At 42.1% G+C, this 25539-nt stretch overlaps 1 protein-coding gene across 6 annotated transcripts in view; it reads right to left on the minus strand.

Moving 5' to 3' along the window:
* PPFIA3 (PPFI scaffold protein A3) overlaps positions 1–25539 on the minus strand; it is a 118285-nt gene that overhangs the window by 33589 nt on the left and 59157 nt on the right. For 3 of the 6 annotated variants that reach the window (XM_075191586.1, XM_075191585.1, XM_075191590.1), the window contains exons 12-18: positions 24300–24362; positions 19609–19688; positions 17306–17453; positions 14297–14517; positions 13987–14209; positions 9884–10041; positions 1070–1227 (exon numbers count right to left, since the gene is read on the minus strand). In XM_075191586.1, the coding sequence (XP_075047687.1) occupies positions 1070–1227; positions 9884–10041; positions 13987–14209; positions 14297–14517; positions 17306–17453; positions 19609–19688; positions 24300–24362 (1051 nt within the window). The remainder of the gene's footprint in view (positions 1–1069; positions 1228–9883; positions 10042–13986; positions 14210–14296; positions 14518–17305; positions 17454–19608; positions 19689–24299; positions 24363–25539) is intronic. The other 3 variants (XM_075191587.1, XM_075191589.1, XM_075191591.1) reach the window with 3 other exon arrangements.

The following is a 25539-nucleotide window of genomic DNA, read 5'->3' on the forward strand; positions in this document are numbered from 1 at the left end:
AATAATATGTGTTAAACGGAGAAGATCTGCAGGTCAGAGGTATTAAGGAAAACAGTCTACTTGAAAACATTTATTAAAATTACTACATTTCTGCAACGCAAGTGCATGGCTTTTACCCGCTGACCCTGGCAACCAATAAGAGCACAATCATCATCACCATTTATTTATATAGCGCCACTGATTCCGCAGCACTGTACAGAGAACTCATTCACATCAGTCCCTGCCCCATTGGAGCTCACGGGGGAGGGGGAGAGGGAGAGAGACACTAGGGTCAATTTTGTTAGCAGCCAATTAGCCTACTCGTATGTTTTTGTAGTGTGGGAGGAAACCAGAGCACCCGGAGGAAACCCACAAAGAACATACAAACTCCACACAGATAAGGCCATGGTCAGGAATTGAACTCATGGCCCCAGTGCTGTGAGGCAGAAGTGCTAACCACTAAGCCACCATGCTGACCTACACAATAACTGTTACTAAAGAGAGAACATTCCTGGTACAACAGTTGATGGGACAGCTGGTGGTGTTTGGCCTGAATGACAAGGATAGCCGAATAGATCATGGTACAGATGTTACCCTGCACAAGTGTACAGAGGCGGCAGAGATGGCACCTCAAGATAAGTTGGCAATGGTGTCCTTCTGCATCATAATCAAATATATCCTCCTAGTAGTTATTTAGTACATGCTACAAAATGACAGCTAGAATCTGATTGGTTGCTATAGGCAACAGCTCCACTTTTCAAACCCGCCGGAAACTCGCAGCTTGATACATTTACCCGCTGGTGTCCTGCGGGGATATCTGCTGGAATGGTCCAGTGGGGTCAACTAAGTAGCCAGATAGGTTATAGATAGAGAACGGGCACTGCTAATTGTAGTGAAGGAAGCCCCAGCAACTATCAGGTCGCCAACCCAAATGTTTAAAAAGTGAAGCAACAAAACATATATCTGCGTTAATGGTTGAGATGTGGTTGGGTGTTGTCAGTGGAAGTGTCTGACACTGCAATAACAACAGCTTGTCTAAAGTATGCCCCCAGTGGCCATAAGTGGTATAACGTACAAATCATGTTCTTACCCAAAGAGGAGGATTCTCGCCCCATCTGTCCCATACGCCCCTTCTCCTTCTTGCCAAACAAGCGCCCGATTGACGACTTGATGCTTTTCTTTTTGGCAGCTTTGTGCAGCGAGTCCTGGCTGGTGCTATTGGTGCCACCGAGACCATCTGCGCCCAGACTGTAAGAACAAGAAGAAGAAGTAGTTAGATGTACGAACCTCATTTCATAGGACAGTCTTCCTGCTACAGTTTGTCACGAGCCTGGTGTCAATATTGTGCGCTGAAGGAGGACCATGCTCCATACACTATCTAACTCTCAGACTGTGGCTTCATCATCACCATTTATTTATATAGCACCACTGATTCCGCAGCACTGTACAGAGAACTCACTCACATCAGTCCCTGCCCCAAAGGAGCTTACAGTCTAAATTCCCTAATATAGACACACACTCACACACATACACACACAGACCGAGAGACTAAGAGCTATTTGTTAGCAGCCAATTTACCTACCAGTATGTTTTTGGAGTGTGAGAGGAAACCGGAGCACCCGGAGGAAACCCACACAAACACGGGGAGAACATACAAACTCCTCACAGATAAGGCCATGGTCAGGAATTGAACTCATGACCCCAGTGCTGTGAGGCAGAAGTGCTAACCACTGAGCCACCGTGGCTTCTTTCTTATCTCACGTAACGGTGTGTTTGAAACCACAATCTTCTATCATACAATTGCCTTTAACAGTTATTATTCTAACTGAAAAAATAAAATAAAGGACTTCTACTTTAAAGGCCATTCTCTCTCTGTTCTGAGGGGAAACACAGATCCTGTGTGTCCATTTAACCAAAATAATGACTTAAACAAACTGTATAACAAATTTACTTCCGCTAGATACATTCCTATTATACGTACATAAAAGACAAATTACAACAGGGCTTATACAATAGTTTCGAGCCGCTTTACTTAATAAACTCTTTTTACTCTTCTAATGAACCATGGCTACTTTTAGCACTTTACAAGTACAGCCAGAGTAAAGGCCATAACTAAGGTACGGTTGCTTAGCAGGAACAATACTACAAGTATTACGTCAGTCTATATATTTCAATTCAAGAAAATATGTTTTTATTGGAATTTTGAAAATAAGATTTATTTTTCTTATGTTCTGTTGTATTTGACATGTCTTAATCTGGGAATAAATACAAAATATTAAGGCGATAAAAAATGTCAATGTTTATTAAATACCTTTATTGAAATAATAGAAATTTTAGCAATAGTGTCAGATGTATCATTTGCTTTTATTATATACTTCTTTGTATGTAGAAATCCATGGCCTAAATTGGTGAAAATGTTCATGAAGTTTTTAAGCTTGAGAGGACTTTTATTGAACATATTGCAGAGTAATTATTGGATTATAATAAATCTGAAAGTGAGATGCGCCACGATATAAAATAATATTATAATAAAATGTAAAAAAAGATATCCTTAGATAGCGGACTGTGTATAATTTCAATTTATTCTATAATCCTCCAAGGTAATACATTTTAATGAGGGTTAGTAAACAGTGTAATAAAAAATAAATAGAAAATATATACTATATATACACCTAACAAACAGATTATATAAAAATAGTGTCTGGCCAGTACATTTATAGATAGTGGACTCATATGTTGAGTGTAGCTGTCTAACAGCGATTATTATTATTATTAATTTTTATTTATAGGGCGCCACTAGGTGTCCGTAGCGCCGTACAGGGACAAACGAGATTACAATACGAGGTGAGACAGCACAGTACAGTAAACAATAATCACAGTAACTCAGTGAGCTCAAAGCACCGCTAGAGGGGCGGAGGAGTGGAGAGGGGAAGGTCCGCCAACGACGGAGTCCAAGAGGGAAGGCACGGATGACAGGGAGACCCCTAGAGGAGAGAGGAGGGAGCGAGAGGGGATGCGGGAAAGAGGGTCCTCAAGGAGGAGGGCTAAGTAGCTGGAGAGCAGAGTTAACAGTGGTGAAGACAGGAGGAGAGAATACCATGCTCAAAGGAGCTTACAATCTAAGGGGTGGGGTAGACAGACAGAGAGACACGGTGGAGAGATGGAGAAACGGAGGATAAGGATAAGGGGGGAGGAAGAGGCAGAAGAAAAGGTAGGAAGTTAAGTGGGAGACTGGAAGGCTTTAAGAAAAAGGTGGGTTTTTAAAGCCCGTTTGAAACTTGACAGATTAGGGGAAGTTCTGATGGAGGGGGTGAGCTTGTTCCAGTGGAGGGGGGCAGCACGGGCGAAGTCTTGGATACGCGCGTGGGAGGAGGTGATCAGGGGGGAAGAGAGGCAACGGTCATTGGCAGAACGGAGAGGGTGGGATGGAGCATGAATAGAAAGGAGGGTGGAGATGTAGGGTGCAGTGGAGTTGGCTAGGGCCTTGTATGTAAGAGTGAGGAGCTTGAACAGGATTCTGTATGGGAAGGGGAGCCAGTGAAGGGATTGGTAGAGGGGGGAGACAGAAGAGGAGCGGCGAGAAAGGAAGATGAGCCTAGCGGCTGCGTTAAGTACAGATCGAAGGGGAGCAAGATGAGAGTGGGGGAGGCCAGTAAGGAGGAGGTTGCAGTAGTCCGATGATCCAGAAATAGATAGGCATCTATAAATTCTGGTCTAAAATACAGAAATATATGTGTGTCCGCATGAATATGTGATAAGAGCTATGAGAAAAAATATATATATAATAAAAAAGTAAAAAATAGACACTTATGTGTCTCTTACTGCAGTAATCAGGTATAGTCTTATTTCTGGTTGGTTTCCAAAATGTTGTATATCCGTGTTGGTAGGAATGATAAGATACTTTTCACAGTGTCATTTTCCATTTTCTTTCGGCCAGATTGTCAAGTGCCAGACTTCTTTTAGGCTGGGTAAATACTATACAAAATTTCTCCCGATGCGATATCCTTAACGATTTTACCAACAATTATAAAAAAAAAAATGTCCCGATCAGCAGCCGATTCATGCGTAAACACTAAACACGTTTTGCACGATTTACCTTCAGATCTGTGTTCTTTATCCGTCATGACTATCGGCTGAAAAGACGGTGACTCTGCACACTGCATAGAGATCTATGGACACTGCCGATCCCGAGTGCATACACACTACAGAATTGGAGCGACATCATTTCATTGTTGAATGAGATTTTTAGTTCAGTTTAAAAATCAAATGAAACAATAGGATGTGCTCTGGAGAGATAATCATTGGAGCGTACACACTGGTGCAACATCAGGCCAAACAGTCGTTTATCGTGTGACTGGCCTGCTGCTAATCGTCTGAAAACCATGTAATGTGTACCCAGCCTTACAGTCAAAAGATATGTATAACTAACTAGATTGGACACAAGAACAGGGTTTGCTTAATTTGCATTAGCTGCAAGATGGACACGAAAAGTAAATTATTTTTATTGTGGATTTGTAAGGGGCTACAGTGCTCCGAAGGACCCTACAGTAAGGAAAATAGGACACACATAAAATAGTGACATACCAGGGACACAAAATAAATGCAGACATTAAAAACAGAGGATGTGGAGGACCCTGCTCATGACGGAGCTTACATTCTAATTGGAGGAGGGTACAGCTGAAACAAGAGGAGCGAGTGTGGCTCAGAGTTTAGATTGTGAGGGTGCATTAGTGTGGTTAGTATAGGTGGGAGTAGGGTAAACTCTAATAAACAGATAGGAATCAGAGACCTTATAACGATTTGAAGGCTGTGGGAAAGTCTGATTGAGCGTGGTAGGTGATTCCATAAGTGGGGAGCAGCACGGGAGGAATCTTTAGGTGGGAGTGAGAGGTGGTTACCAGAGAAGACACAAAGCGCAGGTGAGAGGTAGATCTAAGAGGGCAGGAGGGACAGTATTTTGATATGAGATTTGAGATGTACGCAGGGGTAGTGTCGTTGAGGGCTTTGTAGGCAAGGGTGAGTAATTTGAATTGGATTCTGGAGGACACAGGGAGTCAGTGTAGGGATTTGTAAAGTGGTGCAGCAGATGTGGAGCGGTGAGAGACGAAGATCAATCTATGTTAAATGCTGCTGCAAGACTGAAGAGGGGATACATGGATGATGGGAATGCCAGATAGCAGGAGGTTGCGGTAGTCAAGATGGGAGATGATGGGAGAATGGATATGAATTTTGGAAGAATATTGGGTAATAAAAACATGTATTCTAGAAATATTATCAAGGCGGAGGTTACAGGACTTGGAGAGAGTCTGGATGTGAGGAATAAAGCAGAGGACAGCGTCAAGTGTGACACCAAGGCAGCGGCTTGGGAGACTTAGGAAATTGTGGTGTTATTGACAGTGAGGGAGATTTGAGGGGAGGTGGTGGCTCTGGAAGAAGCGAAGATAAGTTCTGTTTTGGACATGTTGAGCTTTAGGTAGCATTGGGACATCCATGTGAAGATGGCAGAGACAGCTGGTTACACGAGAGAGCACACAAGGGTAGAGATTTAGATCTGGGTGTTGTCAGCGTAGAGGTGATACCGGAGGCTGAACTAGCATATTAGTTCCCCAAGACAATAGTTATACAGTGAGAAAAGCAGGGGGCCAGGGACAGAGCATTGTGGAACTCCAACAGATAATGGTAGTGGGTGATGTGCCAAAGGTAGAGACACTAAAGGAGCGGTTTGGTAGGTAAGAAGTGAACCAGGAAAGGGCAGAGTCAGTCAGGGGTGTGCAGGAGAAGAGGGTGATCAACAGTGTCCAATACAGCAAAGAAGTCCAGGAGGATGAGTATGGAGAAACGACCCTTAGACTTTGAGGCATGTAGATAATTGAGATAATCAATTTGCAACCATGTATTGAGATATGTTTACAATAATAGGTGCAGATGGTAAAAATGAAAACCGGTAAAATTTTCTTAAAAAGGGGATCTATATCCAAGTTAATTTTAATTTATTTTTAAAATAAATTGTTTTTATTGATGTTCCAATCAACAAAAATAACACAGGTGTTTGCACACAATCTAAAGTAACCAATCATCCCCCCCACATACCCCTGATGATGTTCCCAGGTCAGCCTCCCACCACCCGCCTCTCGATCCAAAACCTAGTTTTATTTTACTGAGGTCTACACTGTCTACATAAGCCGAATTCTTATATATTTCAATGCATAAAATGTACATATAGTAAGTCAACACTGTACTACATGCTATGCAGTCTGCTGCATTACTCTCACAATCAAGATGGCACATAGGTGGTGCCGTAATTGGATTAGAAGTCCAAGGATCACAGATTTTCTCAAATTCCCTGATTTGATTGCCAGAACTGGACCATGGAGGAATAGAAGAAAGTGGCCTGCTCTGATGAATCACGTTTTGTTTTACATCATGTGGGGGCCGAGATACTCTCTCCTAGAAACCAGCCCGCCATTGGGTAAGGCCATAATAGGTCCAGGCGGTGATTCAATCACCCGCTGCTAGCTCCCCTTGTGCAGCAGAAGGAGATCAGTCTGTCAATACTTTGAAGCCAAAGTAAGTGCGAATGATATAACTTGACTCCAACCGACCACACAGTGCTCAAGCACAGGAACCACCACTCGACTAAGCTGAATGTTAACATAAGTCGAATCGAACGATAAACTAAGTAGTGATGTCTTGTGATGTCTTCAAGTTAGTAAAGAGGCAAACTATATTAATATCACTAGATTTTCTTTACCATTAATTCAGTTTTATCAAGGCTAACCAATTTATGAACCAGAGTTAAAATTTCCTAGAAAAGATCATCAAGAACCACCACAGCAGCAAACTAGAGAATCACGATTCCAAATAAGAGCTACCACTGGGACTTGTAGTGCGTCAAGCCACTCACTAACGCGTTTCGTCATAGAGACTTCATTACAGGGATGTTGCCCAGATTCCAAGGCACTGCTGTATGCTGTTACGGCTAATTACTTATTTATAAGTGCAACACCCCCTCTGGTGTCGGTGTTCACACCTCCCAGTGACTGAGTGTGTGGGCCAGCACTAGGACCCAGAGGAGACACTCTGGGAATGTTGCTTAGCAACCGCAGGCTGTTATAAGGGGATCAGAGCCTGTGTGGTGGGGGACAGCCAGGGACCCAGGACAGAGGGGAGGAGGTCCTGGGACCCCCCTTATAATCTGGGGGCTGGTCCATCACCTGCTGCCACTAGGGGCCATAGTACAACATCACTGACAGAATACTGGTGACATGGGGCAGATTTCAGGGATAAATTACCTCAGAAAGCGACAGGATGATAGAAAGGAGCAGCACACAGGGAGTGTCTGTCAGCGTCCAACTGAGAGATAATACCCCCCAGAGGAGGGGAGAGAGATATTACCCCTACACAGTTTGGGAAAGAGATATGACCCCTACAGAGGGCGAGAGAGAGAGATATGACCCCTACAGAGGGCGAGAGAGAGATATGACCCCTACAGAGGGCGAGAGAGAGATATGACCCCTACAGAGGGCGAGAGAGAGAGATATTACCCCCTACACAGTTTGAGAGAGAGATATTACCCCTACACAGTTTGGGAAAGAGATATGACCCCTACAGAGGGCGAGAGAGAGATATGACCCCTACAGAGGGCGAGAGAGAGATATGACCCCTACAGAGGGCGAGAGAGAGATATGACCCCTACAGAGGGCGAGAGAGAGATATGACCCCTACAGAGGGCGAGAGAGAGATATGACCCCTACAGAGGGCGAGAGAGAGAGATATGACCCCTACAGAGGGCGAGAGAGAGAGATATGACCCCTACAGAGGGCGAGAGAGAGAGATATGACCCCTACAGAGGGCGAGAGAGAGATATGACCCCTACAGAGGGCGAGAGAGAGATATGACCACTACAGAGGGCGAGAGAGAGATATGACCACTACAGAGGAAGGATGACAAATCACTGCTGTGAGAGAGAGATAAGAGTGAGCTAGAGAGCCACCATTTTGGATGTGACTGCCCCATTAATATTCTGTCCATGTAGCCCCCAAGAACTGTGGAGGAGGAGACAGGAGATGTATATAGGAACTGTACATATTTATCACTACAACAGTTTAAGAATGTGCTGGAGTGAAGGAGGATTGTAAATAAAGAGTTTATTTTATAATATAGAGATAATCTGGCGCCCCCAAATTATGGAGACATCTGAATGCACTGTTCCACCAGCTGTGTCCCAACATCTTCACAGGGACTGCGTAAAAATATCCTACATGTGCAGGGACCCCCTGGTCATCTAAACCACGCCAGGAGCTAGCCAGGGCTGAGAAGGAGCTGCACTGACTAAACTGTGCACCTCATAGTACACACAGTGAACGGGGCTACATAAGTTTTGCGCCAATCATGAGAGATTTGAGCTGCCCGGGAGATTTCCCTGGCCACCGCTACTTCAACATTCTCCTTTGAAATGGGCACATTAAGCAGCTCAAAATTCTTCCAAGTTTAAAGATGGTTAAGCAATCCCTGCTACATTGGTACCTAGATCCCACTTAGTACAGAAGCGCCTTGACAGGGCGGGTGGCTTATCCTATATTTGCAAAAATGTGTAACTGAGAATTCCTGCATTTTTATGCAGAAGCAGATTAGCAGCTCTTACTGGTTTACAGCAGTACTGCTAGTGGATTTCTCGCTCTATTTTCTCCTTTCTGGATAATCCCACCCATTCAAACACCTGCTGTGAACCTTTAAGTTGATTATCTTCTATTTCTGTATTGTTGTTTGAGAGGCATGCTCTGGTATCAGTAACTGAGAGGAGAGCTTGCCATTTGGAGGCTCTTAGGGTACCTTTAGGTAAGGTAGCTCTCAATGTACGACCTAATATAGGGACTCTCATTGTTTAGCGTTAGGACCACCCCTTCAAGCACCTGCTGTGAAACTATAAATTGAATGAGCAACTTTAATTTCTGTATTAATGGAACCCTGTTATTTACTTCCGAGTTTTAATCAAATGATGTCTCAGGGAGGTCCCATGCAGTGTCCAATCTTAAGGCTATGTTCACAGACACAATGAGGAATACAATATTAAACAAGTTAAAAAAACTGCTTCCTTCTAATATTATATCCTCTTAGGGCTCCTTAAAATATGCATCACTCAGTCATCAAGTCCCCAAGAGTACTGGAGACTTATTTGCCATGGACTTTGGCTACAGTAATTACAGCAACCAATTAGTTGATGCTCCTAAAATCAACAGATGGTCATATTATGGATTATGGCCCTACAGCACCTAAAGTTGACAGGCATGCTGAAATTTGCTCATGGAAAGTTGCAGGTTGCCTATCTGTGGGGTATGGTTTTCAATTAATGGGGCAGCACGGTGGGTAAGTGGTTAGCACTTCTGCCTCACGGCACTGGGGTCATGAGTTCAATTCCCGACCATGGGCCTTATCTGTGTGGAGTTTGTATGTTCTCCCCGTGTTTGCGTGGGTTTCCTCCGGGTGCTCTGGTTTCCTCCCACACTCCAAAAACATACTAGTAGGTTAATTGGCTGCTATCAAAATTGACCCTAGTCTGTCCTCTCTCTCTCTGCCTGTGTGTGTATGTTAGGGAATTTAGACTAAGCTCCAATGGGGCAAGGACTGATGTGGAGTTCTCTGTACAGCGCTGCGGAATTAGTGGCGCTATATAAATAAATGATGATGATGATGATGATGAATTAATGAAGCCTTTCTCTGAATTCTAGAATGGCCCGACTTCAAATCTTCTAAGTTCAGTGAAGCTTTGTATACCCCTAAGTTACAGCATCCAGCAAATAACACAACCGTACACATAATATTTCCATTCTGAAAAAAATAAGTGCGGTTTCTAGGCATCTGTTCCCAACGTTTCAGTAGTGCGCCATATTCTATTGAGTCTTACCTTCCACGAGACTCTCTTCCATCCTCCAACGGGCTGGCTTGCAGAGCAAGAGCCTGTGTCATTCTCTCCAGTCGTACAGCCCGTGGGGTTAAGGGAGGGGTGGTCTCACACTGCATTAAGGCCTTATCGTCTCTGCCATCTTCTTTAGGGACATGATTCTACACAAAGGGAATAACAGTGGCAAAATCAATATTAAAATGTAACTTCCAAGAATGTCGTACAACAGCCCTCATGCTGCTTGTTTTTTTCGACAAGTGAAATCATAATTTTTAGCCAAATCTGAACTTTAAACATCAAGGTCACATTTACATTTGATTATCTGAGAAGTCTTCTGTCTGAGAACAGAACACAAAGAGGGTTCGAGTCACTAAGGAGAGCAAGGCAAAAAAAGGAGTACATTATATCCTGGAAAAACCATGTTACAGTACAAGGGGTGCATATTAGTTTATTATTTTGCATATAAGATAAATACTGGCTGCGTTTTTATCTAGCACACAAATACTTGATAGCTTTATTTTTACATAGATTGTAAGCTTGCGAGCAGGGCCTTCTCACCTCTTTGTCTGTTTTACCCAGTTTGTTTATTAGTTTACTATGTTTGTCCCCAATTGTAAAGCGCTACGGAATATGTTGGCGCTATATAAATAAATGATGATACACTGAAATTTAAAGTTGATCTAGAACATGTCCTATCCCAACTATAAATCTGTCCCCACATTTTAAATTTACCTCCCTCTCCAATGCAACATGGTTTTGCCAAGGTACAAAGTTACTCCTTTTTTTTTTTTCTTTGCTCTCCTTAATGACTCAGGCCCAGGGTCTGTAATCCCCTTTACAAAAAAGTTAAATTTTCTTTTTTGTGTGGGTTCGACGGAATGCAGGTTGTAGTTCTGAATATGAACACAAGATGGCAGTATACTGACAAGCCCCATGCTGCTCAAAGCCAGCAGTGGTCAAGTTCCTGCTGCTGTGAAAGTAATGGAAATCCATGGGGATCGTTTAGTAAAGTAAATTAAGAATTGTACCCAATCAATAATACAATAATACCTGAACAGGGCCAAGTAAGTCCAGGCTGCTTTAATTGTTTTAGGAAGAAAAACAACAGGATTCGGATGCCACCAAGCAATTTATAAAACAAAACTGATAAACGTATGTATTATAAGGAATATTGCAGCCACTACTGCAAATCATTACAGATATTAGAAATCATCTCATATTTTTGTGATCTGTATAAAAGTATTTGGCTATTGTCTCAGTTACTTCTAAGATCCCTAAAAAATTAAACAGTAGAGTGGACTATCCAATATATAATGTGGCAAGCAAATTTAAAATGAAATTCCCCGCATATTACGTTCTAATTCATGTCCAAAAATTGTGGGGATATGTTGCCATGTGGTCTTATTTTGCTGGATACTTCAGCCTACATGCATTGAGTGAGTTTGAAAAGATAGTTGTCTGAGCTCACTCATGCCCCTCCCTTCTGTATTTCTGTTTTTTTTTTAAAAACAAAAAACTTTATTGCAACAATGATGCTGCACTCTGCAAAACGTGTAACCCCTAGTGCTGCAGAATAATCTGATAAGTTCATAAAACCAGAAAGGCTTGTCCACACAAGCAGAACACCCACTATGGTTTTAGTGAGCGAATACAACGGATGATCTATGATCCCTTTGTTGCGCCCCCTATGCAGTCCACAGGGACACACGTGGCAGAGGCGTGACTGTGACGGACAATGGGGCGGAGACTGAAGACTATGAAAGATTGTATAACAATGTTTGCAAATCATCTTTTTTTTTTTTTCTTCTACTTATTCCCCAATTAATAATGAGCGGCCATCTCCTTTACACCTACAAACATCCAACATACTAGATAACTAAACCAAGATTGCTACCATACAGCTTATTTGTATTATGTACACAAAATATTGTTAAATCACTTAAAAGATCAGAAAAGATAACAAATGAGGTTAAAAACAACAACGAATCCAGAAAGGTAAACGTCTGAAGTGAATCACACTATTACAAAACAATAAATATATTGCAATCTAATGCATGGGGATAAAGATAACTACAATGAATAGCCTTCACACCTACACATTGAGTTATAACTATGTTATCATGTTAATGATATACAAATCCATAATTAATAATACAAAGAATTATATATACCACAGAAGTGCCCTCTAAAAACTAATCCAAAAGGGGTATATTGAAAGGAGGATATTAAATATGTCAAAAAAGTAACTGCAAAAAACAAATCTAGAATTTTGCCACTGTATAAATCGTTGGTAAGACCTCCTCTTGAACATGCAGTACAGTTCTGGGCACCACTCTATAAAAAAAGATATTCTGGAACTAGAAAGGGTTCAGAGAAGGGCGACAAAATTGATAAAGGGTATGGGGTCATTAAGTTATGAGGAAAGGTTAGCCAGTTTAGGCATGTTTACTTTAGAAAAGAGGCGTCTAAGGGGAGATATGATTACTATGTACAAATACATTAGGGGTCAATACAGAGAGCTTTCATGGGAACTTTTTACCCCAAGGACTATACACAGGACACGCAGTCACCCCCTAAGGTTAGAGGAGAGGAAATTTCACAACCAGCAAAGGAAGGGGTTCTTTACAGTAAGGGCAGTCAAGATATGGAATTCATTGCCAGGGAAGGTTGTGATGGCAGATGCAATAGATATATTGAAGAAAGGGTTAGACAAATTTTTAGCAGAAAAGCGTATCCAGGGATACGACCGTTAATTAAAATGAAAGCTAGTAGTGGATATAGGGTAAAAATAGGACTGCAATATTGGGTCTGGGGGGATTTTCACAATTGAAAAAGATTGGCGGTTGCTTACTCTGGATCAATCTCAAATATAAGTGCAGGATCGCAGGAAATCCAAAATAGGTTGAACTTGGACTGGTGTCTTTTTTCAACCTCATCAACTATGTTACTATGTTAATAATGGTTCACAGGGATATCTGCCAGAACCACTATAAAGAAAGAATAATTTATTCCAATCATATCATTGATAAACAATAACCCAAACTTGAACCCAGATTAATTATGGATTAATTAACTCTCTGCATATGTCAAACAGACACACCCATAGACATTGTCATATCACAATATCTGCTAAGTATGAAAGATTGAAGTATCATCATATGTAGTGGAGCTCGAAAAATGACATAAAATCTAATTATGATGACAGAAGAACAGTTTGTGACATTTGTTCTAAAACCGCCGACAGAGCTATGCATGGTTTGATGGTTTCAGCTATATGCTCATAGACAGAGATTAATACTATACATATTAGCTACACTAACCGTCTCCTGCTGTGTGGACAAGGTGGTAAAGCAGTGTTTTCTCTCTAGTATCTAGAATTCTGTCATTACTTCATATTTTGTACCTACAACAGAATGAAGCTATTGCACTTTACAACTAAAACCTATTTACATCATCATTCAGCATTTCATCCAATTTATCCCTCTCCCCAGCATTCAGGTGATTGTATACGTGGAGAGTGTTGTACGACCGATATTATGCATACATATGATGTACCAGATTGGAACTGGTGATCACACAAAGACAGCATCATCTTCTAATCATATAGACAAAGTCTGATTATAACACATATGGCTTAGGCTGGGTACACACAACAGGTTTATCAGCTGATTATGGGGCCAATCAAACGATAAACCACTGTTCGGTCTGATATCGCATTAGTGTGTTCGCTCCAACAATGAACGATTACCGTTCCAGAGCACATTGTATCGTTTGATTTGACTTTTAAACTGAACTAAAAATCTCGTTCAACGATGGAACATTGACGTTCCAATTCTGCAGTGTGTCTGCACTCAGGACCGGCAGTGTCCATAGATCTCTATGGAGTGTGCAGAGTCACCATCTTTTCAGCCGAAGGTTATGACAGATGAAGAGCACTGATCTGAAGGTAAATCTTGTAAAATGTGTATAGTGTGTGCACAGGAATCGGCTGCTGATCGGGACTTTTTATTTTTTTAGTCGTTGGTAAAATCGTTAAGGATATTGCATCCAGAGAAATTTTCTGTAGTGTGTACCCAAGCCTTAGGCCAAGTCATAAAGGTGCTTACAAATTTCTCTCCCTCCCTGGCTGGGCTGTGAGGGGTGATGCGTGGGGTGGAGTGCCCGCTACTGGGTGGGGAAGGGCTGGCCAGAGTGGAGGTGGTGACGGAGGTTGGGATGGAACTGGCTGAGCGGTAACGTCCTAGAGATCCATCCAGAGTTCCGCTGGTGACTCGGCTCTCTATCTCCTCGGCTCGCAGCTCGGTGGTCTCCTTCTCCTCCTGTATTAACCTGTCGGGAGTAGGCAGTGTAAGCAGATAAGGGGATACGTGGTGAGGAAAGAGGAATCAGGATGCTACACGACAGACCAATACATACTTGATCTCTTTGTTGATGGCTTCCAGCTGCTCCTGTAACATGATAGCCAGCGTCTGCACATCTGTCTGGCCGCTGGGAGACAGAAGGTCCGCCGAGCTGAAGATGGTATCTCTATCGTCTTCATCAGAGCCGTCCAAGTCGCCTTCAAATGCTTGTGCCACGTTGGCTAGCACGTTGGCCTGCTGTGCCCGTTCCCAATCCTGCTCGTCCAGTGTTCGAATCTGAGAGAGAAGGGTTAAGAGTAGAACATTAAAAGCAATTTTGGTGTGAGGAACTGCCTGATCTGGGCAGGTTCTGGAATCCTGACGACTGGCTGGGAACTTTTACTGCTCGGAAAGCCAGGAGCAGCAAATCAAACCTCTAAATAATAAGAGCAGAGGCATAGAAAGCCATTTGTTATCCTAAGAGGCGAACTAGACAGTACCTAGACCAGCCTCCAAGGGACATTCAGTAATGAAACTGCATCTTAAAGAAGAACTATATCAATACACAGCAAAAATGCATTTACTCCTCCTACCATTTCCTATTTCTCATGATTAAAACCACCGTCTTTGAGGGCTCAGAAAGAAGATACAATGATAATCCGATTTGTAAAACTATTTTAAGCGGACCAGTCATCTACAAACAGTGGAGGCAGCCGTTCTGTATTCAGAATTATTATTTATCAGTTAACTAGGAGCTAGTATCATTGATGAGGTGTGATGAATAAAAAAGCAAGCATTTGTCTACTGTCTAAGAAGATATGTTTAATTTAATTAATTATATGAACCTGAGTTTTAAATAATGTTTTTTGTTTTTTTTTACTTTCAAGAAAGAGACCAGTGTTTCTGACAGTTCTGCCACGTGACAGTGGTAGTTTAGGACAGGTCTGACACAGTGGGAGACGTATGGAGCGGATAATCTGCCCGTAAGCAGAACTAGTGCCTACCCTACCCCCATCGTTCTATCACACTGTCCATGCCCAATACAGTCCTTAAACCAGTGCTCTTAGAACTGCGCACACACACTGCTAGTTCCAATCACGCACTGCCAGCTGCTTCCAATCCCTCCCCATCATGACTCGTCCATCACCTGTTACCCAGAATCCTCTAGCAGTAAACATCCAGACCGTTCCATGAAGCTTATGCTACTACACAGTAAGTTACCCAGGGCCAGCAGCAGGATAGGATACGTCTGTCAGCCCCAACACTCGCCTAGGAATGGTCGAGAGAGTCATTTCCTGAACCCGACAGACATTTCCTGTCTTGCTGTAGGCCCTGGCTCCCTTAGTCATTTCATATGTAACTAGCTGAACCAAACTGTGGACAGTTACAACACAAAATAAAGGCTGGAAGCAGCCTTACAATAGTAATATACATAGAAGATAAACCTGCTGCTATTGCCTGGTTGTCTGTCACAGAAGATAATGTGCAACAAGCTATTATCTCATGCGCTGCTGTTGTATCGTCACTATAAAGAATAGAAGTGCAGAAAGCAGAGAGATAAAGGATTACTTACATCAGATGGAATCCAGAGGGACAGCACAAAAACAAAGAACAGTCTTTTAGCGAATTAAAGAGAACAATTTATACCTCAGCAGGGATGGGGCAGCACGGTGGCACATTGGTTAGCATCGTTACCTCACAGTGCTGAGGTCATGGCTCTAAGTGTGTGGAGTTTGTATGTTCTCCCCGTGGCTGTGTGGGTTTATTCCCACATTCCAAAGACATACCGGTAGGTTAATTAGCTTTTGGTGACATTAACCTTTGTGTTTGTGCACGTGTGGTAGAGAATACAGCATGTAAGCTCCATTGGGGCAGGGACTGATGTGAATTATTAAATATCCTCTGTGAACGTGCTTCATAATATGTAGGAGTTATATAGAATAAAAAAATGTTAGTCAATAATAACTAAATAATACATTATTACAGCCCTGCCCTGTTGCACAACTGTTAAAACTACTGTAGATATAAGTGGCTTGAAAACTTTTTAGGAATTGTAAATTGTTCTATTCATTGATCTATATTCTATTGAAGGGCGCCTTTACATTAAATGCATAGGTTTAGTTAATGACATCCTAATTAACGACAGGGACCTGAAGTCTTTGTATAACTGCATGGCCAGCCATTACAAATGAACACATGTCTAATGTTTCCATGTGACCAGGTTTTCCAGCATAGTAATAGTAAATAGGGACTTCTCTGGGGAATGGAGTTTCCCAAGGACATGAAACAGATATGTCTGGCGTCCATAATCTGAAGAAAAATAGCAACATTGCGATGCAGTTCCTGGTACAACCAGCACCAATTTCCTGGCTGAAAAGTGCCCATGTACACAAGGGGGTATATTTACTAACCTGTGGGTTTGAAAAAGTGGAGATGTTGCCTATAGCAACCAATCAGATTCTAGATGTCATTTTGTAGAATGCACTAAATAAATGAAACCTAGAATCTGATTGGTTGCTATAGGCAACATCTCCATTTTTCCAAACCCGCAGTTTAGTAAATCTAGCCCCAGGTCTTAGTTATGAATTGCAGTGATTTAATGATAATGACACTGAGAAGTTGCTGGAGACCTTGGTTTCAATCTGCGAGACCTTGGTCAAATCACTTTGCCATTTACTATTCCATGTACTCAACTCTAGAAAGTGAGATCAACTGGGTAGGGGAAATATGGCAAAAATCGTATGTGCTATGTAAAAACAATAAAAATTGTATAAACTTTGCTTCACATGTATATTTTGTTGTGGTTTTTAGTTATAGCAGTTGGCCTTTGTGGTAAGAATGTACTTACTCTCTGACATCTTGGTTCTGCCACTGGCAAATTCAAAGATGATTAAAAATGGACATCACCAAGATAACAGAGGAGCACAATAAGTTCTCACACCCCACAGAAAATAAAATACAATCACTAGAGAATAGCAAGAGACATTTCCACATCGACATCGGCCATTTTGTTGTGGTCCTTCGCCGTGGACACAAACACAAATATCATGGCACACCGGGTAATCCAAAAATATATATACCGTACCTTGGTGGGATCATCTTTCAAGGCCGCCCAGCGTCCCTTTTTAGGCCGCCTGATCACAGCTGTGCTGCTGTAGTGATCAATGTGGTTGCCCATGGGCAGCGTTGGTGCCTGGGAGTAACGTAGCTCTAGGGCACTGCCAGGAAGAGACCTACAAATGAGGGGTCATAAAGAATAGATATTGGTTTCATACACAAAAATCTGCATTGACAAGATAGATGTAGCTCTGACCACACGTAGTTCTTCAAGTTCTTGCTTTACTGACATGTACGGTACATGCAAAACATGATGCACATGCTTCTACAACTCCATAACTGTTTAACTTAACATGGCGGCTAGAATGAGACAGACAAGAAATACGCCATCTTGGGCCACAGGATTTGGCCACACGTTCCTGCAGTCCCATGCTCTCACAACGTCACAGTGCAAATATACATTTCTGTTGGAACAACTCTCCCTAACACGAGAGCCAGAACAATCCATTGTGCCAAAAACACAGACGGCTGGACGAAGCATGAAGCCGCAGGAACGTAATGGCTGGACGCGAAGGACAGTAGGATGCGGAGCATATTGGGAACATCGAATACAAATCACTGAGCAAACAGATGTGCTTCTTAATGAGATATCAGTGCCCTCTTCGAAAGTGTACGAGGTTTATTAACTCCTCCAGTTCTGGTGCCGGGGCCCTGACCGTGTGAAGCGCGTGACACGTAAAATGACAGGAAACACCAAAGACGAACAGGCCACAAACTCCGAAATCTGCCCTCTGGTTATCAATACACAAGATAATCCCTTCATGTTGGGTACAAAAACCGGGCAAGCAAAATCGTTTGTCAAGGCAAACATCAGCAAGTACCTTATACACACTTACAAAATGAATAGTTGAAGTAGATACTTGTGGAGTGCGGTGGTACAAGGGGAAAAAAAAGTGTGCAGCAATGAGTAGAAGGATATTTAAAAAAAAGACATGATCAAACATAGATATGACAGTATTGTTAAGGACCATAGACTCTGGCTTCTCTCCAAATCACAGATGGGATGTAAAAGTGCCTTATGTAAAAAGTGTCCCTGTCATCTACACAGAGGGGTGCATTCATTTAGTGGGCTGGACTAGTATTAATGAGAATGCAGCTTATGCATTTACCAGGCAATAGTGGCGCAGTGATGTCATAGGCTGTATTCTCAACCATTGGTCCAACCCACCAATGGCTACCGCCACTGTGTATGGGCCCACTTCAATTCCAGCCCTGAGCATTATGGGGGATGAGTCTTAGCGGATGAACAGACCAGTGAAATACTTTAATTAGATGCAGGAAAAGTGAGCCGAAACTTCCAAAATTAGTCCTGGAATCTACATCAAGGGTTTGCATCCCCAAAATTCTATTGTACATTATGGGGAAAGCAGGACATAAAAGTTGAATGTACAGTTCTCTTACAATTCAATCCAGTCCCTCTACATCGCTGTAATGGCTTCTATCCCCGATCAGAATGGCCAGCACTGTGTTAGATTGAAAAAAAGACCTAGACCATGGGCTCGGTCAGTGTAAATTAGCCGTTCAGTAGGCACACAAACAGTAAATATAGTGTGCATAAAAAAAAATAATCACCATCAATGACACCCTTAACAAATATATATTTATTTCTAATTATATACTGGTCTGGGGTCTTTTACAATGAAATGCTTTAGGATTTCTGGATCCAAAATGAATTAAAGCACCATGCTTAAATCTACTATATCACAATTAAAACGTGGCCCTTTCTTTCCCCACCTTACCACTGTCATCTCCATCCTCTATCTTGTCTAACAGTGCTCTTCACAGTGACTGTATGAAGAGGCATTTGGTGATCATGTATAGAAGTGCTCCTCAAAGTGACAGTAGGTGGAGATGCTCAGTAATCATGTCGGTGTGTGTGACATTCCCCTACACAGTGACTATTAAATGGTTTGGCTTCTATATTTGCTGCAGCGCTTATACGAGTGTAACATCTATGGGCTTAATTTCCATTACAGATTTATTAAGGTTAATTGTATGATTTAGTTTATAATTAGGTTCCCCTAATATACTATTTATCGATGACAGGCACCCCCTTTATATTATATGTTGGTACATGGCTAAATTATAATGATAATGTTGCAGGTTACTTTTGAACTGTGTGCTTCCGAGACCATTGTAAGTTTTTCTTTTATGCCTATCACTCATTTTTCACTTCTAACAATAACCGTTAGTTGTTTCCTTACACTCATTCCAGCACCTAGTTTACATCGCAGGTAGACCTTTACTTTCCAATATGACAAAATGATTCACCTAGAGTACGTGGATGAAGGCCGTCCCCGTAGCTGGTCTATCTCTAACTGCATGCGTTCAATCTCGGACACTAGCTGCTCCTGGAGGGGGAAGTGAGAAGAAAGTTTTAACACAGTAAGAACATGTCCTGTAGCCAAATCTTTATCCGTTTCACAAACATGTTTCAGTTTCTGAATTCGTTTATAGTGGTATAATGTAACAAATAGCCTCCTAAAGTCTAAATGAGCTATATCCACTAATATACTTTAACACTTTAGTTACTGAGTAAAACAAGTACATTCCATGATCTTACAGCAGCAAATCTACTTTTATACATAGAAATCATGTCAACACTACAAGGAGCAAAATAAGTGCAGGACAAACAGCAGTTTCCGATACCTTCTAGGTCAGGGAGCTTTTTTACCTTTTACCCCCAAATATATTTAGATACGCCGACGTTACCCCCTTAATTTGAAAGGAAGGAAATCATATATTATTAATTATTGGAATCCAAAATGTTATTAAATCTATTCAAAATTCCTTTGAAAGCTTCAACTTAGAAACTTCAGGTTTTGGAGAAATGATGTTGCTTCATTTTTGATACGAGAGCATCAATATTGGGGCATTTTGATGTCAGAGTAATTTGTATACAGTCTTCAGCGTCCAATCGATTTCTCGGCTTTGTTTTTATGTTCGTTAGAGTGGAAAATCCTTGTTCGCAAAGGTAGGTTGTTGGAGAAGGCAGCAACTTTTTGACTGCCTCCTCATGTGCAATTTTGAATGTCTTTGCAGCTGTTGACATCCAAAAATATGACAGATCTGCTTTGTTTTCAAATGCAATACGTGCTTCATTATTGCATCGAAGGTCAAGAAGTGCCTCTGACAACCCCTGAGGCTCTTCTGGTACAACAACAATTTCACATTTAAAGGGGTCTACAATCCAACTGACAGCATGTGAATCGGCAGCATTACCCCCAGGAATTTCATTTTTACCCCATTTGGGGTAATTTACCCCTGTTCCCTGACCACTGTTCTAGGCACTGTTATAAGTAAACACAAGCATTTCAATTCTCACTATGATAAATTATTATTATTAATTTAGTATCTCCTTCATGTTCCATCACAAACAGATATAACCACCCCACAACTCTTGGATGCGTTCTAACGTCTTATATTGGACAAAAAGTTCAGATAACAAAGCATGGCATGTCAGTTGCTGTAACATCCCTTGTAATGGAGTTAAAGGTTTGGAGACATTATATATTATGATGAGAACCAGACGTGCACATTCTGCATTAGGACTGAAAGCTTTTGGTACAGCCCAGATAAATGCCTATCGTGAGTGATGGACTCTCGAGGTGTCAGAATTAACGAGTCATTTTATGGTGAAATTACAAGCTTTGATGACTCATCCAAATAATGCTCACACGGTCTGTTTCTCCTCACGCTACCCTAGCCAGGGCTTTGTTTGTTTTTCCACCTGCCCTTATATAAAAGCAGTTAGACTCATAGCTTGTTTATGCCCTCTGGTCATGGGAGTGCATTTATCAGTTTGTACTTTAATGTATTTTTAATGAATGTTTTGTGTGCCTTTTACACTATAGGATCCTCAGCTATCTCTGCTTCTATCTCACCATTTCTGCTTGCATTGACTGATCTCAAGAGATGAGAGCTTTATAAATACTATTCATATACATGGTTATACATAACATTTGCAGCTTGTTAGGACAATACAGCTACTTTCCATTATTAGTACTATAGCTAAACAGAATATAGTACATTATATTATATTATTAACTCTTATAAGCCGCCACAAGAATTCTGCAGTGCTGTATACAAACAGTAGACCGTACAGGAAAAACAGTACAGAACAATAAACGAGTAATACCAAGACTCCAGAGGCTCCAGATATACCAATTATAGTGAAGCTGGAGCAGAAGAATAGGTATAGAGACAGGAGAGAAGAGGCACCTGCTCATGAGAGCTTACAGTGAAGACAAAAAGACAGCTGACACAAAGCGAGTCAGAAGAGGGGAACAAGCACAGGAGGAGTTAGTAAAGGGGCCAGTAAGAGAGAGGAGATTAGAGCAAGCATGGAGAGAGGGTTAAGTGGAGGGCTGGTAGGCTTGGAGGAAGAGGTGAATTTTAAGTGCTCGTTTGAAGAAGCACAAATTAGTGGACAACCGGATGGAGCGTGGGAGGTCATTCCAGTGCAGGGGGGCAGCAGGGAGAAGTCTTGGATTCTGGAATGAGATGAGATGATCAGAGTGGAGGAGAGGTCATTGGCCGATCGCAGGGACCGGGTGAGAATGTGAATGGAGAGGAAATTGGCAGTGAAGCGGAAGAGGGCCTTGTAGGTGAGGGCAAGGAGTTTAAAAAGGATTCTGTAGGGGAAAGGGAGTCAGTGTAAGGCAAGGCAGAGAGGGGAATATAACAACATGACATAGTTACAATGTGTGATAAAGATTCACGCACTCACATACAGTATACAGTCAGAGGAATACATAGGAACTGTTGGAATTAAGGTTGGACTGCAAAACCAGGCCTGGAAATCAATAGTTTCAGGTCTAGGGCTTTTGAAGGACCTAGATTGTGTAACAGCAGATGAATGGAGAAATAATGGACTACAACTGCTTATAGAATGTTGGTCTACAAAAGCTACAATGATCAAGAATGGGTACCAAGGTTTGACAATGGCAGCTTTTGAAGAACCACGGCCAGACAAGCAGATGGGTGACTAATGTTATAAAGCTACAGCTGTAAGGACCACCATTGGATAATATCAGGCCTGGTTGAATGTCAAAGTTGAACAACAAGAACTGGAGTTGGAAACCAAAATCTGCTGTACAAGTAGTTTTGGGGCCAGGGCACAATGACGGTAACCTGGGTCGGTTTGAGTTAACCATGTAGGCTCGATTAATGGAAAGCTCCAGAGTATTTAATGTACTACTGCTGACACTCTTATTATTCAAATACAAACACAATGGATAAATCTTGGACAATTCTATGTAATGCAAATATGTGTGTAATACACACACAAATAACATAATAAGCAATTAATTAATGAGAAGATGTTATGAATGGTACATTGTAGCCTCATCTGACCAAACACTAACATTTTACTTTTAAAGAGACAAACTAGACACAGCAGTGGTAGGCAACAGCTGGCGGCCTGGCGACCATTCACCTGCGACCCCCAGCTCTGTCACAATGCAGGGAGGACACACAAGGCAACCAATCAGAGAAGGGGGAGTTAGTACAATGCATTCTGCACTACGTGCTCTCCCTCTCTCTGCAGGCTCCAGCTGTACATGTGGGAAGGTCCGAGAGGCATGTTGGGAAGTTTTAGAGTAGATGTGGGATCTGTGGGCTTGTGGGGGTCTGAAGGCAGAGACGGAACTAGCGAGCTGTGGGCCCCGATGCAGGGAGTAGGGAACCGGGGCCCCTGACCCTCTGCATCTTCCATGCAGCGGGCCCCATTATCTCCATGGGCCCCAGTGCGTGGCACCTGCTGCACCAATGGTAATTCCGCCACTGGTCTAAGGGCATTTGGTGCTATTTTGAAGCAAGTGCCAGGTCTGAGTGGCATGTGATGGAATTTTGGAGCAAGTGAGGGGCATGTGGGTGCATTTTGGGATGAGTGATGTAGAGGATGCTGAGACGTATATTGGGTTACCCATCACTGCTATACAGCCTACAAACTGATCATGAAAAATTCTGATTAGCATCTTCACACACTGGTTAATGCATATATAGTTCATTACTTCAGTACATTTATTTACATTGTTAAATATGAACTGCCCACATACTTTAAAACCGTATTAGAGTCTCTTCTTTAATCAATATTAATCGATCTCTAAGGTGATTTAGTTCCAGACTAATGCTGGTCATACATACTGGGATATTGCAGCCTATATCAGGTAGTTGTGCAAGGCATGCTGTTCAAAAAAACGAGCCCGATGTGTTGGGAGACAAGTGTGCACCGTATGTCGTCTCCTCTCTCATACTCTCTCTAGTGTCAACTGGTGCAGGGGGAGGTGATTAATAACATCAGCATCCTGCTGCTGTATGACCATGTGACCCATGCTGTATGACCATGTGACCCATGCTGTATGACCATGTGACCCATGCTGTATGACCATGTGACCCATGCTGTATGACCATGTGACCCTAACTGCATTCTATAACTGTTACAACTGCTGCAGCCATTAACCTTGTGTGTACCTGCATCACTGCTGTTGTTCTTGTTCTCAAATAAACCAACAACTGGTTAAGTTTAATGCTGTGTGGACTAACATCACTAATCCAATACTGCCGACACCTTAAAGACATCAAAAAGTTCTGCCAATACGATGACCAACAGAATTCCACTCATAATTGATGGCACATTTATTGGGCCTGTTGGTATGGAAAATGTGGTCATAACATAACAGCTATCGGACTGTGTGTGCTCTCCTCTTCTGACCCAAGTTGGAAGTGAATAGGCCGCTCGGCCCGATCTTATCCAATTTGCCCACCTACATGTGTAGCCAAATTGGACACTGATCCGGTTGCTTGAAAACTTTGGTAGGAAGCTTAAAACAGCACGAGAGATGAAGTTGGAAACAACTGATTTTATCATAGCAAGTCACAATACAAAAAAAAATAATATCAAAAGAAGAGTAAATATGCCACTGTCAGAACCAGAATAAGTCGGAGGCTCTCATACAAACCTTATTTTGAAGAAGCTCCTCCTGTAGCTTCTTCATGTTAGCTATCTCTTCCGAGAGAGTGTTCTGAGAGAGGAAGCAATCAAAGGGAAAGAGAGGAGAACATGAGAGATCAGCAACAAGCAAGTCTATAGTGGGCAGCTGAAAACAATAGGAGACCAGAGAAGTACAGGGGAGACGTTAGTTAGTTAAAGAGACAGACAGATACAAATGAAGATATTATTAGCTGTGATACTTCAGCAGGTCGGGAAATTAGTTGTGCAATTAATTTTTAGCATTTAATAGCCAGCTCAGCTTTCATAGGAACAAGAGATGTAGACATCTATGGAAAAACTTTCCAAAAGTTTAGAAACAGCAGTAAGATTTTAGGCTCAAAGTCTAGCTGTCCTAGAGGGTTTGGATTTTATGAACAATCTGTCTCAGGGGTAAGAATCTAAAATGCCAGGTCATATCCCAATAACGTGACTATTAAAAGCTTGAATGCTCCGATAGCTGGATGACTCCCACACACACAGTTTAAAATTAGCACATGACTTAATCAAGTGGTTCCAGTAGAGACAAATTTCAGGGTTGCTACAACAGACAAATGACTATGAATTGTTGAAATGTTTACAGATATCTACATATTAAAAAAGGGGAGCCTTAATATCTCTCTAGCTTGCTATGCCTATAGAATTACGCTTTTATAAATGCCACCTAATGTCACGTGCTCTGGGAAGAAATTGTAATGAGTAAAGTAGACACATTTTGTGACCTAACAATCATGGTTAGATCGGTCTACAAGAGAGGGCAAGTCACAACTTATCAGACCCTCTCAAGCATTTCAGAAAGTTCTATATGGATCGAGCTGCTGTGCATTTGGGTGCAGACTGCTGAAATACAAAACACTAAGGGACTGGTGACATTAAGGCATGTAAATACCGAAATGAGGAGGGAAATGGGCGTATGCAGTGGCCTAGTGGTTAGCGCTTCTGCCTCACAGCACTGAGGTCATGGGTTCGATTCCAGACCAAGGCCTTATCTGTGTGGAGTTTGTATGTTCTCCCGGTGTTTGTGTGGGTTTCCTCCGGGTGCTCCGGTTTCCTCCCACACTCCAAAAACATACTGGAAGGTTAATTGGCTGCTATCAAAAAAATTGACCATAGTCTCTGTCTGTCTGTCTCTGTGTGAGTGTGTCTATATTAGGGAATTTAGACTGTAAGCTCTAATGGGGCAGGGACTGATGCAAATGAGTTCTCTGTAC

Source organism: Mixophyes fleayi, chromosome 11, assembly GCF_038048845.1.
Source record: "Mixophyes fleayi isolate aMixFle1 chromosome 11, aMixFle1.hap1, whole genome shotgun sequence".
Taxonomy (NCBI): domain Eukaryota; kingdom Metazoa; phylum Chordata; class Amphibia; order Anura; family Limnodynastidae; genus Mixophyes; species Mixophyes fleayi.